The sequence below is a fragment of the Penicillium digitatum genome, chromosome 4 (assembly GCF_016767815.1).
Source record: "Penicillium digitatum chromosome 4, complete sequence".
NCBI lineage: Eukaryota > Fungi > Ascomycota > Eurotiomycetes > Eurotiales > Aspergillaceae > Penicillium > Penicillium digitatum.
The window spans coordinates 3,347,253-3,362,664 of record NC_089387.1 but is presented as its reverse complement, the minus strand read 5'-3'; the positions used below and the strand labels follow the sequence as shown (position 1 = coordinate 3,362,664).

General features: G+C 47.6%; 7 protein-coding genes across 7 annotated transcripts; 4 read left to right on the top strand and 3 right to left on the bottom strand.

Moving 5' to 3' along the window:
• Positions 1-1,412: 1,412 nt before the first annotated feature.
• Positions 1,413-2,645, top strand: Pdw03_1140 (Protein kinase-like domain; the record flags this gene model as incomplete). Its single annotated transcript, XM_066099819.1, has 5 exons — positions 1,413-1,436; positions 1,508-1,607; positions 1,658-1,930; positions 2,004-2,390; positions 2,440-2,645. The coding sequence occupies 5 exons, from the start codon at positions 1,413-1,415 to the stop codon at positions 2,643-2,645; spliced, it is 990 nt and encodes a 329-aa protein (XP_065957546.1).
• A 72-nt stretch (positions 2,646-2,717) lies between these two features.
• On the top strand, positions 2,718-3,347 carry Pdw03_1139 (kinase-like domain-containing protein; the record flags this gene model as incomplete). The annotated part of the gene is made up of 1 exon (XM_066099818.1): positions 2,718-3,347. One exon carries the CDS (start codon positions 2,718-2,720, stop codon positions 3,345-3,347), a length of 630 nt encoding a protein of 209 aa, XP_065957545.1.
• A 1,183-nt stretch (positions 3,348-4,530) lies between these two features.
• Positions 4,531-6,363, bottom strand: Pdw03_1138 (Riboflavin synthase-like beta-barrel; the record flags this gene model as incomplete). The annotated part of the gene is made up of 4 exons (XM_014679385.2): positions 4,531-5,420; positions 5,478-5,887; positions 5,945-6,199; positions 6,254-6,363. 4 exons carry the CDS (start codon positions 6,361-6,363, stop codon positions 4,531-4,533), a joined length of 1,665 nt encoding a protein of 554 aa, XP_014534871.2.
• Positions 6,364-8,710: 2,347 nt separating this feature from the next.
• Positions 8,711-9,265, top strand: Pdw03_1137 (protein PRO41; the record flags this gene model as incomplete). The annotated part of the gene is made up of 3 exons (XM_014679383.1): positions 8,711-8,768; positions 8,826-9,142; positions 9,209-9,265. The coding sequence occupies 3 exons, from the start codon at positions 8,711-8,713 to the stop codon at positions 9,263-9,265; spliced, it is 432 nt and encodes a 143-aa protein (XP_014534869.1).
• A 494-nt stretch (positions 9,266-9,759) lies between these two features.
• On the top strand, positions 9,760-10,770 carry Pdw03_1136 (Mismatch-specific thymine-DNA glycosylase, putative; the record flags this gene model as incomplete). The annotated part of the gene is made up of 2 exons (XM_066099817.1): positions 9,760-10,277; positions 10,353-10,770. The coding sequence occupies 2 exons, from the start codon at positions 9,760-9,762 to the stop codon at positions 10,768-10,770; spliced, it is 936 nt and encodes a 311-aa protein (XP_065957544.1).
• Positions 10,771-11,293: 523 nt separating this feature from the next.
• On the bottom strand, positions 11,294-11,755 carry Pdw03_1135 (RNA binding protein, putative; the record flags this gene model as incomplete). Its single annotated transcript, XM_014679381.1, has 3 exons — positions 11,294-11,341; positions 11,409-11,532; positions 11,592-11,755. 3 exons carry the CDS (start codon positions 11,753-11,755, stop codon positions 11,294-11,296), a joined length of 336 nt encoding a protein of 111 aa, XP_014534867.1.
• Positions 11,756-12,386: 631 nt separating this feature from the next.
• Positions 12,387-15,195, bottom strand: Pdw03_1134 (Dbl homology (DH) domain; the record flags this gene model as incomplete). The annotated part of the gene is made up of 6 exons (XM_066099816.1): positions 12,387-13,345; positions 13,397-13,622; positions 13,679-13,897; positions 13,946-14,146; positions 14,198-14,515; positions 14,578-15,195. 6 exons carry the CDS (start codon positions 15,193-15,195, stop codon positions 12,387-12,389), a joined length of 2,541 nt encoding a protein of 846 aa, XP_065957543.1.
• Between the last annotated feature and the right edge of the window lie 217 nt (positions 15,196-15,412).

Sequence of the window (15,412 nt, the reverse complement as noted above, 5' to 3'; positions counted from 1 at the left end):
TACAGCCATCGATGCTTTGTATATCGATACAAGTCTTCTTCACAAATTCTTTCATCTTTGCGCCATAAAAGAGCGGTCAGCTATGCAAATTCGTTTGAAAACAACAGAAATAAAACTCACTCAGGCCATCCGGCCTTTCTAGGTAAAGATCGAGTTTTCGGGCTGGTGGCTCACGTCCACCTGACCGAAACTGCGAAAAGAATCTCTCGAACGAGGTGTCCTGCTTAATCTTGATTTTGCTATTTTATTTTTCCCCCATTTTCTGGGGGTGACCTCCGCTACACGGGTCCTAAGCCAAAGCGGACTGGGGCGCACAGTGGAAAGGGTACCAGACAGAGCATATTTAACCGCGGGACTACATTATATTCAAGATTTCACGAGAAAAGGGCTACACTAAAGGGACTGAAAAACAGGGGTGGCCTGGAGGCAGGGGAGTTCGAGCTGACCCAAGGGGGACGGAACAGCCAATGAAATTATAAGTGTTTGCCGAGCGATTCCTACAACATAGATGGTTGAGCCCAACATTGAGAAGAAGAGAAGGAGAAACAAGCAAGATGCCTGATTGAGGAGAGGCTTAAGAGATAGAGACAACGGCACGCAGAAAGGTGAGTTGACGAAATCACAATGTCCAGGCCGTTACGGAGGGTCAAGTAGAGATGAACTTGAGCCTATCCTTGACTACTTTCTGTGTACAAGATTGGTATCCATTTAGATTTTGTTATTATTATCTTTTCTGCTGTAGTTATAACGGTGGATGTAATTGATGAAACAAAATGTTCCCAATGATAAATTTTTCAACGATGATCTGATATTACAACACACTGATACCGCATGGATGCAGTGAAGGATAGGAAGAACATTTCTTCGTAAAATCTTGCCCGAAAGGAAAAGGGACAGGTCTGTATAGGACTTGTCAGTCATAAGTTCTGCTTATCATGTCATTTGAGGCACAAATTTGGAAGACATAGGAGACTTGGGCTTTCCTCGTCACTTTGGTGATTCACACCCCCAGCGTGACCCCCATCTGTTGCCAGGCATGATGACAGTTTCAGTGTCATTGTCGAACTTTCCAACGTAGCGCTGGTTTCGATCTTGCAATTTTTTTTAGGTAGATACTTCAAGTGAAGTTATGAGCAGGGGCTTGAGCCTCGTTCCGTTGGAGATCCCAAGTAAAATGATTTGACAATAGAAAAGATAAAACTGGAGTGAGGTGAAAGAGACAGACAGAGAGTGGAGAAGATATGCGGCTCAACGGCCTTGGCCCACCTCTTGACACCTTAAATGCGAATGTGAAGGCTGCAGTTGTGCACATGCTGACTAATCGTCTCACAGGGGCCACCCCCGAATAACCCTTCCACAACACATCCAAAGCAACCTTCAAAGAAACAATCCCTTAACGCTGATTTTCCCGAATGATTCCATCTGAATTTGATCAAGTGCGGTGCTAATATCCGGAAGAATACACCATCAGAATCATTACGTTTCATGGAATCTGTGTCGACCCCAGTCCGCGCGTGTTCGAGGCTACCTTCGAAAGATAATACAGAGCCCGAAGCAATACTGCCGGCCATTCTCGAAAGCTTCATGCGTGCGCTATTCCCAGCCATGTAAGAATGCCCACCTGCCTGTCATTTAACGTATCACTCATTCGTATCAGACTGGAACTCCAACGATGAATTCTTCGAATTCACGCGCGGTCGGTTTATTGTAGACGAGACGGATGATCTCCGAAGGCGAGAGATCACATGTGACATGAACATGCTTGTAAGGGTTGCGGCAGATTCAGTCGGCGCTGCTGAATACATCTCCATCACGAAGTACCCCGACGGCATGTTCAACAAAGCATTCCTCATGACCATGGAGGATGGCCGAGAAGTGGTAGCTAAGGTGCCTAATCCCAATGCTGGCATTGCACACTCTACTACGGCCAGTGAAGTTGCCACGATGGAATTCGTTAATTCATTTTGGGCCTCATCGACGCCGAATTTTGCTAATGCGACTAGATTGGGAGGTTAGTAAAGTTCTTGACACGCCAGTGCCTCATTTCCACGCGTGGAACTCGCATGCTGAACATCATCCTGCTGGGGCTGAGTTTATCATCATGGATAAAGTCGAGGGTGTCCCGCCGTCTCAAGTCTGGAGCACGATGCCACTACAACAAAGACTCAACGTGATTATTGCCATGACAAGTCTGCAGAAGAAATGGCTAAGCGTTTCATTCTCGCATTATGGAGGCCTGTACTATGCACGAGATGTGCAGTTACCCGCAGGGAACCACTATATCAAGGACGGCACTGCCGTCAAAGATTCAGTGTTTGCTATTGGCCCGGCCACTGGTCAAGACTGGTTTGATGCGAGCCGATCAGGCCTGGATATTGAGAGAGTACCATGTACGTCAGGCTTTGTATCTTCCTTTTGCAGCCACTGATAGTTTTGTAGGGGCTACCCTAACGCAGTACCTTCATGCAGTCGGAACGCGAGAGATGAAAGCCAGCCGGTCCCTGAAACCACCAAAACAGATTGCCTTATTCTGTGGTCCAAAACTCTACCAACCCGACGTTGAAAAGAAGCCTACTGCTTTATCATTGTACCAAAAGATCATCGATGCTCTTGCCCCAAAGGACACCTCCATCACCAATCCATGACTCTGGCATAATGATTTGCACGATGACAACATCTTCGTAGACCCACACACCCCCGAAAAGATCACGGGTATCATGGACTGGCAGTCTTGCCACATCTCACCACCCACAAACCATAATCTCGATCCAGCTTTCCTCGACTGGGATGGCCTTGATCCTGAGATGCTTGACCTAGCACCAAAGCCGACGCTGACTAGGCTTTCCTCTGAAGAACGGTCAGCAGCTTTGCGCGAATACAGCCTTCAAAACCTGTTCATTGGATGGCGAACACTTATGCAGACCAACAATCCAGACTTGTATCGGGCAGTCGAATTTCGAAAGACGGCAGCGTATGGACTGATTTTTCTTGCACACCACATGTTTGAATACGGCGAAGCGCACTTCTTATCGCTTCTGGTTGATCTGAAAGATACATGGACAGAACTACCTGGCATAACTAGCGAGATTCCATTCCCATTTGACTTTTCCGAAACAGATCTTGAGCGCATCAAGCTAGATAGCGATGACGCGGTAGCAGGAACTGAGCTTGTGTCCGAGGTAAAGGAGAAAATTGGTGATTTGTGGCCAGACAAAGGCTTTATCGAATACGAGCAATGCGAAGATTGCAAAGCTGCACTCGACGAAGTCAAAGATCAGATACTGGAGCAATTGGCTGAGAGCGAAGAGGAAAAAGCTGAATACAAGCGTTATTGGCCATTTGAATGATACAGTCTTTTGGAAGTCAACTCTAGTTCTCTCACCTCCTATGGGATGCTTCTAGGTCAGCATGACCTGTGTGACACAATTTTAGGTCTGAATTCATAGATTTGGATCTGTGTTTTGTTTCACCCATACGCAGTCCAAAAGTGGTATCTCGGCAATCATATCTGGGTAATTCACCGCGGCCCACTGTCTTTCCATGAAGCATCAAAATCGATTCAAAGCTTCAAGGTTCTGGGTAGAGCCTTTTGAATCCATCGATATTCATTTCGTATCTGTACTGGACAGAGACCAACAGAGTGTCATCTGGGTTGCGATAGTTCATAGATTGGAGAAATTCGGGAGCATTGCGAAGTGAGGGCAGAAACTCATAGAGCTGATGTTAGTATACATTGCTTTTTGTTTTTTGTAATTTTTAAAGCGGCTCACAGTGACTTCACGACTTCGATCGATGCGCTCTTCGTCTTTTCTCGGGATACCGCGGTGGACTGGGAGCTGGCTTTTTTTAACCAAGCCATTGGCAACAAGAACTCGCACAATGCGCTCTGAAAATAAAGATGGATCTAACACCTTTCCTCGAGTTTTGGCTTACCGACTAGAAGAAGATCTGCGGAATTTTCTGCTGCCAGCTCGGCCAGAGAAGCGAGGCAGTGACCTGAGCTAGCACGGGGAATATGTTAATATCGTGAGCTTTTTAACGGCCATGAGTAGATAGATGGTTTTCATCGTAAGATAATACAATCAAATCTATGCGGTCGTCCTCATTTCATAGTCGAGGACTCGAGTGTCGGATTGCTAGGGCCCCAGAGTTGAGCACTACCCTAGGTTAAAAATTAGAAAAAAATCACTCCAGGAGTCGAAGTAAAATGGCCACCTACGAATACGCTCAAAGCCAGGCAGGAAGACATAATTAAAATAACATTGTCAAAGTCTATTGCCATATATTCCTACAACCCAGCCTTTCCGATAGTACCCAAATATGTTTTGATTGCTTCTCTCACAGCTCATCCATCTGCCATGAGCAGACGCCTTCATGCCTTCCTTCAAAATGTAAAATGTAGCAGAGAAGGAAAACCAAGTCGTCCATGAAATCATGGAAAAGTAATTAAAAAAGAGAGATTCGTAACTCATCTCGTTCGTATGCGATAGAACAAATAAAGAAGAAAGCCAAAGCACTCCAGAGACAATACTAGAAGTGTTCCTTCCAGAATTTAAACCGGACGTCCTTTGTTGATGAAGATTTGGCCGCAACGCTGATCTGCATGGCAGCAGTATTAGGACCACAGAAATATACACCGATATCGGTGGTAGCAGCACTATGCAGACCAGCCATGTAAGATTGGTCCAGCAAGCCAAGCCGCATGGCGGTAAAAAGCCGCTTAAAGTCCGGACGACCAAAGTTCGTCCGACTCTTTAACTCGGTGAGAGGGTCGAGAGCCTGTCCAACAGAGTTGAGGTAGATGTTTGCAGCGGTGTCAGCGTCAAGGCGCTGTGTGAGATAGGTATGGATACGCAAAAACTCAGCACTTCCCTCGCTAGCAGCCGCGTTGGCGGATTGGGCTTCGAGAGAAGATAGCAGAGCTTGGAACCATTCAAATGATGAGGTATCTTTACAGACCCAGATGAACTCGACACGTCGTAGCCGGCTAGGAGGGTTGGGACCTGAGCGGAGATGCCAAATGTTCTTGAGAATTGATGCCCAGGGTGTGACTCCGATTCCGGTGCCGATAAGCACAGCGATTTCGTTGTCAAACACATCTTCTGCGGGGGCTCCATATGGTCCATCCACGCGCATTGCGGGCATGGTCTGTCCGTTCTGCAGAGCAACTTCGTACATGCCGTTGGGGTCGAGGCCTTCCAGGTCTTTGGCTTGGGCGGGACCACAACCGAGTGCATCTCCGAGTGCTCGGGTGAAATCTCCGACTTGACGGACGTGGATGCTGAGATATGGATCGAAGGGGCAGGATGTAATGGTGAACGGATGCCATTGAGTACTGGAGACATCAGGCACTTGAAGGAACACCCATTGTCCGGCTTTGTACTTCATGCTTGGTTTTTGGAACTGGATCTCCATGGCGGCTAAGGTCACCGATTAGCTGCGGGTAATCTAGCATCTGGGAAAGAAGAAGATCGTACCATAAGGATGACGGATGACTTTTGTGATGACCGTCACGCGCCGGGATCGAATCTCCCTGTAAAGTCGCTCGAAGAGATACAAAGCTCCGATGACCAACTCCCATCTCCACCCTTCATAGCCAAGGCAATGATCCCAGAACTTTCGTCCTGCGAAAGGAGAGATAGGGCTGGCAGTATCTCGCACAAAACACCCAGTGGCATGCGTGTATAGTGCCAGCATAAACGGAATAAAAAGGTGATGCCCATACCAAAAGGTTTCATATGCTTGCTGGCGAATACGGTGGTGGGCGGTGGTATAGATGAGCATCATGCACAGGAGCATGACATGGCCAGTGATACCACTTGCGCGAGCAAAATGGATCTCAACTGCAAGCTCTGGGCGGATATGATCCTTTTCGATGTTGTAGAAACTGGGCGGTGTTAGCAAAGTAGTCACGAAAAGCTGGATGAGAAAGAAAGCATCTTACTTGATGTAGTGGGCAGCGGTGTGAATGGCTGTGAAAGCTAGCATAGAGTAGGCTATTTGCCGATGGAACCAGGCCGACTCATCGAGTGGCAACCATCTGATCTGAGGTCTCAACCATCGAAGGATGTTTCGGCAAACGGGAAGTAAGATCAAAGTACAATCAACCGAAAGGACGAGACCTGCGCCTCGTGATATCCAGACCGAGTAGCTCAGAGCATTGAGTGTCGCCAAATTTGAATTTGATGCCTGAACATACCTGCCAGGATGTCAGCAATGCAATCCAGGAGCTAGTAGATTTTAGAATACATACCATCCTATAGCAAAAATACCAATATGTAGACCCCAGAAGAACAAATGAAACAAGATCTTGGAAACGGTTAAGTCCGCTTTCTTCCACCAGGAATCTTGCGCTGCGGCCATTCTTTCACCACGTTTTTAAAAATTTCGGCCCGCGACAAGTTATTTTAGGTGATAAACGATTATTCAATCAAAGGAGTGACAAGTCCGAACGGTTGACCAGCAACCTGGTTTTGTTCACCGAAGTTCCGTCAAAAGTGGAATCTTCCGATCTCCCTTTGTAGCAAGACTCCAGTGTTAATGCTGACAGGTCAGTGGCTTTGGATTTCGTCAATGTCGTCGATTCTTCATGAATTTGGCGTAAATCAGGACCTCCGGGGTGGATTTTACTTGGAAATCGAAGATCAGAGCCTCAGCGAGTTTTAGACCGTTCTGGATAATTTTGAACGCCTCGCGGCTTGCGAAAATGCTCGGCCAAAGTGTTTAGAACCCGAACTTGAGTTGTGTGCTTCGTCGCGAGCGCTGATGGCGTTTCGCCGGGGGATTCCCCTGCACGTGTCCTCTCGAATGCAAGAGATTAGTGGCACACTTGAGGTACGATATGATATTTAACAAGTTGTCCTAGACATAATTGACGTCAATAGGTGAATAAGGACAAGACCGGAGGAAAGTTGGAGGTTCAAAGAATCCCAGTGTTGTGGTTTTAGCTGCAGGGGTGGGGGCGGCGGATCTATAATTACGTCGCTTCTGGCGGGCACTACGCCGTACAACCGACCAGAGTGCGGCAGATCTTAGTCCAATAGACTATGGAGTGCTCAAGCCTACAATGTCGATGTTTTTAAATTTCTCCTAGAAATGGGTCGTAGAGAAACCAAAAGAGTAAGTCTAGAGGCTAGAATGTTTCGTCGCTAAGAATCCTCGTCAGATTTTGCCTGGTCTCTTTCAACTGGCATCTTGGCTGATTCTTTTCAAGACTTTCAAAGGTCCTACTCATAATCCTGAAACCCAGTTATAATCAATACTATTAGAAATTTGCTATTTTTGTTGATCGTTTATAGAAGGCACACCAATCAAGAAACGAATTTTATACGCCTTCGGAGTCTGACCACCATGACACATTCCCCGCAAAGCGAGTCTAGCGGGAAAACGGAAGTACACCCTGTTCGACTAATCTTCTCTGAGTCGGCTCTTTGTTCTGACAATGGATAATATGCTTGAACTGGTGGAAGCTAAAGTTCGAGAGAGATTAATGCCCCGAGAGTAGCCAAGAAGGACCGTGAGTGGGTAAAGTTAAACGAGACCAGAGAAAGAAGGTTGCTGGGACATTGACCTATTACAATCCTCCTGCAAGCGCTGTCTTTTCGTCACACAGGAGCCCCGAGGGTCGGTGAAAATACCTGTCCTTCGGTTCAGGGTCCCTGGCGAGTAGAAGGTTCGCCCAAATATAGGACAGTGAATGACTCGAGCTATCTTTCCCATCAACGATATTTCCACCGATAAAAGTCTCCACTAAGCACCGTCCATTTAACCAGGCACGGGCTGCATCTGCAGAAGATACGCAAAGACGGTGTGTTGCACTGAATTGGAATCAGGGCTACCGTAGTCATCTGACCTGGAAAGTTCCAAACTGTCTCTGGTACAAAGCTGAGACATCCCAGACAATCCCAGACAGACCAGAGAATATAGGCTACGGTTGAAATTCTCGAAACCAAAAGGGCAAGTTGAATTTCAGTGAGACTTGGAAATGAAAAGCCCCTATGCGCGCTATGAGCGCCACCTGCAGTTCATCACGCCAAGCCCAAGCGCCACGGCCTTTGATTTGCCGACATCCACTTTGAAATCCGTTCCGTCACATCCCCCCACCCTCCAATCACACGAGTTATGCCGGTTCTTCAGAAGCTCAGGAAGAGGGGGTTGTTATGGATTTCAGGACCTTTCCGTCGAAGATTAGTCTACGATACTTGTATCCGTGCAGATCACGGCTTAGCCCTGTCCTTCTTGCATGTGTACCAACCCCGTGCAGCGATTCACCTTTTTGGCGCTCGACAATCACATCCTGGCTGTGTGTTCTGAACTTCGGTTGATTTATTGGAGGGGTCGCTTGTCTAAGTATAGATTCTTATATCTGGTCCTGCCTGCAAGCATGCTACTCGAAGCATGCTGCTTTTTCTTCCCCATTCTGGATTATGTGACCACGATAAGCCCTTGCAATAATATCCGCTTTCCATGCGATCTGGGTTATTTAACTCAATGAACATCTTGATCTCTTGCAAGACTATACTATGAAGTGATCCTCTCACAGAATCCGTTACAACTATTTGGGGTTTGCGGCATTTGTCGCCCGAATTAACTCCGCATTTTGTCACTCACACCCAAGTGACTTAATTTCCTCCGAGACCTTCGCTGGCCGAAGCTCTACCACGCACGTCAACACGGTTCTCACACGATCGAGTACCCATCACTCAGCACAATGGGCAGGCTCATCAAGAACCACTGGGGCCGGTTGATCATTCTCACCGCGGCAGCTTGTACGTTGCCCACTCAAACCTCCCACCTCGAAGCCAGAACTGATAAAATGCAAACAGACCAGGTTGTTAGCGCTATTGAGGGCTTCATCTGGCCCAAAGTATTCTGGGACTTTATCTCCAGAAACCTTGATGCGGCCGTCGCCCCGGTGCCCGTTCTCCAAATCCTAAACCTCATCATGGGACTCATCGGCTTAGCCTGGGAATGGCCTCTCAATCCACTTGCTGGCTCAATACCGCACCGTAGCATCGAACTCCGTCTCATCATATACCCCCTCAGCGCTCTCTTCGCGGCGCTTCTTTATCAAGGCACCGATCCTGCATTATATTATTTGATTGGTATCGGTGTCTATTTTTGGGCCTATAGTGAAGGCGAGGTAGTTGATTCCACTTTTTTTTTCTTGAAGGAAAGGTTGTTCTTATGCTAATGAGAGGATGTACAGGTCGTCTGCCCGGAGCCTTGGACCTTGCCGAAACGGAATGGATCATTTAAAGCATAACAAACTGGTTCGGTCTGGTGCGTTGAGTGCAGCGTATGCAGATCATGTACACAGTATATATAACAAACTTGACGACGTGAACGAGTTAAAATGCTTGTGTCATTGCTCGCCATCTGGGTGGTGTGGTCATGAGGGCTACAGCATGCATGGAAAATGTCCAAATAACCCTCTCACTTGTGTTTCAACTCGCATAGATCTAAGTTATCGCTTCATGTAATTGAGACCTACAAGACTATTCTCGTCTCGTGATATTTACAGTAGTTGCATTTCGCAAATTGATGCCTTGTCAACAAGGCACCGACAACGACGCCTCGCCCGGCACGTGACGGTCTATACAGACTCAAGAAACACGTCATCTTGACTATAATACTCACTCCCACATTAAACGATCCAGCGGGTCCAATATAAATGCCTTTCGCATTTTCCATATGTCGTGACGACCTCAGGATTCTTGGGATCAAAGAACTAACCAAATTAAACTGACACCAAACAAGATGCCTCCGTTTACAGGAATTCAAGCCAAAGTCGAGGAAGACGAGGTCATCCTTGAAACAGTGGAGGATGTTCCAGTCAACAAAATTACCAGCTTCAATGGAAAGCTGCAACAATACCTGCATAGTGGAACCACAGCGCATCAAGGCCCAAGTACCTCGAGAGCCACTATATCGCAACGCCGCATAAACGCCGCCGAGACCGGAAATAAACCACACGTTACCGGACATCAAGCAAAAGCCATCATATCCAGTCCAAGGCGCAAGAGAACAGTCTCACGGTCAACAGAGTCCGACAGCACAACGACTCTCCTGCGCACCACCCGCTCACAGTCAATTTTAACGACGACGCCCCCATCCCCAAACAAACGCAAACGCAGATCAGTAACCCCCAATCCCCCACAAACACTGCCAATCGCCGGCCCATCAGCGACAGAGTCCCTCCTCCGTGACACAATCCCCCCGAATCTGATCCTCCTACTCGTGGGTGTGAATCCGGGAATAATGACAGGGATAACGGGGTACGCCTACGCACACCCATCAAACCTATTCTGGAAACTTCTATATTCGTCAGGAATAACAAGTGTGCGCCACAGACCGGCCGACACATACAAGCTTCCTGCGTTGTACAATGTAGGCAACACAAACATTGTGGAGCGGCCGACGCGTGACGCGAGCATGCTCAGCCGCGCGGAGATGGATGCCGGTGTTCCTGTGCTCGAGGCTAAGATTGCCGCACAGAGGCCTGAGGTTGTTGGTCTTGTCGGGAAGAGCATTTGGGAGGCTGTTTGGCGGGTCAAACATGGGAGAGGCATTCGGAAGGAGGAGTTCCGGTATGGGTGGCAGGCGGAGGTAGAGAATATGGGTCGTGGGGACGGTTGGGCTGGTGCGCCTGTTTTTGTTGCCACAACTACTAGTGGGCTTGCGGCAGGGATGAAACCTGCGGAGAAGGAGGCTGTTTGGGCTGAGTTGGGGAGTTGGGTTGTGAAGAGGAGGGGGGAAAGGGGACATTGAGCCTGTGGTAGTTGAGGATGATGTATAACACGGCGAATGGCTATATATTTTATATATATTTTATATTTTTTGGGGGTATAGATTAGCTCGCTGTACCGTACACTATATTTATGAGCTATGATTATGACTTGTGATTTTTATCCACCAATTTACAAATGCGTTTGTTCAAGATGATGAAGGTGAATAGAAAATTTTGCGTTTAATTGTAGACGAGTGAAGTCACTCATCATTCATTATCTCATGATATCAGGTGCAGAAGCCTGTGAGTACCAAGATGCAACCCAGAAGCGGCAAATGCTTCCTCCATGCCCATTCCAGAGTTGAGGATAGAAAGCATTACAAGACGTTTTCCGAAAGGACCATGCGCCAAAATGCCATACAAGGGACGATCAAGTAAATTGGATATCTCAATAGAGGTCAAAATGAGGAATAGGGGAGGGGAGGGAGCTGGCTAGGGCATGCTTCAATGAAACAGTGACCGTTGCCCGGTCTCTCCATTAGCCCCGAAAGGAGTAGGACAGATTTAGCGGCTGCCGTTGGAGTCATTCTTGCCTCCCTCACGCTCGCGTGCCTATGGAAGTGAAGTTAGTACACAAAACTCCGCAATTGATTCACTGACATGTAACTGAAGCACTTACCGTGGAGGCCTGATATTCGCCACCTTCCAGGATCTTGACCATGCACTCATCGTCTTTAGTTGTGCCAAATTCATTCTGGAGAGCGGCCTGGCTAGCGGTATCGAGGACACCCTGAGCTCCGTGGCTACATCCAGATATTAACAATCTGATGTGATGATTAGACAAGAGGCCGAAAACACTTACGAGTGAGTCACGAAAATCTTCCAGCCATTGAGAACTTCGGTAAGGGGAACGCTGCGATCGTTCTTCCACTTTTGGAGGATCTCAAGGTCGTCAACGAAGACAATAAAGTCATCAGAGCTACCCTTGTAGAAAATCTTAGAAGCAGTTTCGTTTCCACGGGCCATTTTGAAAGGGCCCAAAAGGTTGAGGGTTGAAGAGATTGAATAGATTGAATAGATTGAATAGATTGAATAGATTGAAAAGATCGAAAGGGTTTGAAGATAGAGAAATTGTTGAATAAGGAAGACGAGGAGGTAAAAGCTGGTTTAATAGCTGCTCAGGTGGGAGCTCAGGTGATGATGACTGGTGACGTCAGACTATGAGCTGATGCAAACAAAAAAAAGAAGCTGGCCTGTTTTGTTTAGCTCTTTGTAGGTTGATATCCTTTCTATCTGACCTTGTACAATCTACTAGTGAATTACAGTGGATAGCATTATTTGTCATTGGTTCTCGCAACTCACTTTACGACACTTTTACACACGGAGAGTTGCCAAATACTGCAACAGTCGACGTCATAGTAGATCCCCTGCCCGCTGGGGGATCCGCTGTGACGCCAAACGTGGGGATAATTCTCAATGAGCCAGTAAGTTGGGAGGGAGAATCTTCTTGCATTCCAATTAATCATCAGTCATAGTTACTCCAAGCCACAATTACGTTTTCGCTTTAATTATACTGCCCCCTTGACTCCAATGCTTCGAATGTCCTAGAATCATCACAAAATGACAGCACTTGCCCAACTATCTAACAATAAGGAGTTCATTCAGCGTGAGAGCGGGTTGTTTTCACTTTCTTGGGTGCCAAGGCACTAAACAGATTCTTCGATGACCATTTTTGGGGAGACGACCACTTCTTGGAAGAAGGGGATGACTCGGCACTTCCATCCTGGCTTCGTCGCTTGTCACTGCGAGGTGATGAAACAGATGAAGCGGGGTTTTTGGGTGAGCCCCTGAAAAGGAATGTCTTGGACCGCCGAGGAGTGGTGGGTGTTCGAGGTAACTCACTCTCAACATTCTTATCCTCCCCTTTATTCTCCCCTATCTCGCTGCCGTCTACTGCCTCCTTGTCCATTCCTTCGTTCTCTCTGTCAGACCGGATATCGGTTGATCTTCTTCTTGAATGGAAGGTGCCGACGGAGCTCGACCGTTTGGTGAACCCCGGATGAAGGCTGAGCCGTCTCATGAGCGGACCACGTCGAAAGAGGTCACCCCTGCCAAGAACCATGCCTGGCGATGGAAGGAGATCTTCAGTGTAGACATCCGAGATCAGTCGCTCCAGCCGAATGCGGTCAATCCGGCGAGCAGTCAATGTCAATGCGGAGTGATCAGCAGATGTCTTGGGCCGTTCAATCTCGCCTTCAGCCTGTGCGACTGGTTCCTCGGTGTGGCGAGGGTAGTGCGTTTTCTTGATGACTACCTGTTGAGCGCGGGACTTGCGGGAGATTGCCGTTGAATCCATCGATGACCTTCGCGCCATAGAAGACACTGTGTATTGAACATGGTCCAGGGGCAACAGTCGAATAGCCAAGAAAGAATGTTTTCTTGGCTCCCACGCCTTGGGATGTCCCATTTCGACCAAAGCGGCGGACACTTTGAGAATTTCGGTATTCCATTGCTTTTCTTCCGCTGCCGATGATGCACTGAGAACGAATTCGTAGTTCTCCCCTTGATTTTCAAACAGAAGCTTCCATGAAAATATGCATCCGTAGGAATACAGTCCTGATGGGTTAGATTTAATACGAACGTAAGTCTTGATAGAAAGTAACTCACCTCGTCCATTTTGAAGCGAATCAATCTTGAGATTGTCTAGGTAGACACAGGCCACTGCTTCCAGTCGACGCTGGTCATCAGTTCCCTTGGCGAAGAGAAGGTAGCGTTCAAAAAGCACACAGACCATGAACTCCCCGTGAGTGGTTTCCGCCGTTTGATATGTGATATGGAGCACACCACACATGACCAATGGGCCCAAATCTTTATATATGCTCTGGAGTACGTGCTACCCAAAAGATTTAGTAGAGCTCGACTTGTCAATGAAGATGTTGTGTTGCCTACCGACTTCGAGATATCCACCCTACCTTGTAGAGTGATTGTCTTGTCGATGCGATCTTTGTTGATCGGGTTTCCAGCTACCAGGTTGATCCGTGCTACCAGCACCCGTATACTGTCCAAAACTTGTTGAATTCCGTCATGGGAAGACGGACAATCACTAACAGGGGTAGACCTAAGCAGATCTTGTAGCACAAGGGGGTATTTGCAAAGACGCTGGATAGGCTATTTTCTTGTTAGTGTCGAGCCATCCACCAGATCTAACTCTCACACCTTTATTAACATATCATTTAGTGTCATTGATTTGTTGTCCTCTTGTCTGCGTCGCTCTGTAGACGCAACCGATTTTGAGAGCGCCTCGATCCCCTGATCATAGATTGTCCAGTTGGCAATTGAACGGCGTAAGAGAGCAACGTCCTGTGTCAATAGCTCATAGTTGCTGCAGAATTTATCATACGCAGGAAATGAAATTGCCTAAAAGTGCCCCGTTAGAATTTGTATTCTATCTGGTGTGCCGATGCTTACCAATTTTCCAAGCTCACGGGCAACCTCTAGTCCCTCGGTTGGTTCTGCAGTGAGTGCCATGAGGCGCCGATTCACCGATGCTTTGAGTGATCGAGTCCTCAAAGATCGTTGTTGAAGATTCTTTAAACTTCCCAGATCAATGCTCCCTATACGCTTGGTGATTCCCCGAGCTGTAAGCTCAGAGACACCTGCCTGTTGAGCCTGAGGCACTGACATGGGAGATGCCGTCTGAAGCTGAGTCAAAAAAAATTCATGTATTCCGAGGATCTCCTGGATGTTGTCATAGATCTCGCGCCTTGTGTCAAAGATTGTAAGAATCTGTGGGTTTACAGAGCACATCAGCATCAAGCAAAGGTATAACAATTACTCGAATGACATACCCCTATAAGAGCCTTCAGACCAAGTACATAATCTGACTCAGTCTCAACAAGTTCCTGTAGGATATGCCGTCGTCTGGTGGCCCGTATTTCCGCAGCCTCATCGGCATGTTGGCTTGAGGTTGGCCGAGAGCTGTCACCAGAATGACGCACGTCGTATTGCATGCTCTGGTTTGTTGCACTTTGGATGGTTGTTCTCGATCTTATCAAACTCTGGCTTCCAATGCTTGCTGTGGTTGTTTTGACGGTTCCGAGCTGCGATGAGTCGGAAGCGCTCGATTGGTGACCTTGCGAGCCGTGGGAAGATGAATCTGACCAGCCCTCCACAAACCGCCGTCGAAATATGGGAGACTCGTGTTTCCGTCCTCGAAAACTGTCCATCCATTTCTTGAATGGACGAGAAGTTGACTTCTCGGTCGGACTCACTCTGCCGCTACTCTCAATTTTCTCTTCGGATTCATCATCCAGCAGGGTTTGTTTCTCCAAGTTTTTTTCATCTTGCTCCGCCATGGTCTTAAACGGCGACCCCGCCCAATAGAATATAGGACTAAGGTTCCGGTGGCATGGAGAAAGAAGAGGCGGACCTAACCGGCTGCTCAAAACAACGGGATCGAACTTCATGGCGAGGGAAGAGCAATGGGGAATACCTGCCTTTGTCTACATCTCCGATTTTGGAAAGAGCTTATATAGAAAACAGGGGAAAGTGCCGTCCAGGCAGTGCAGAGTAAGGATGGCGAATTTGAATCCCATCCATGTACGTCATGAGGTGAGGCAGCCGGGATAGCTGGAATCGAAATCACAAATTTTTCTTTCATCTTCTGGTGAGGGGTTGAGAATT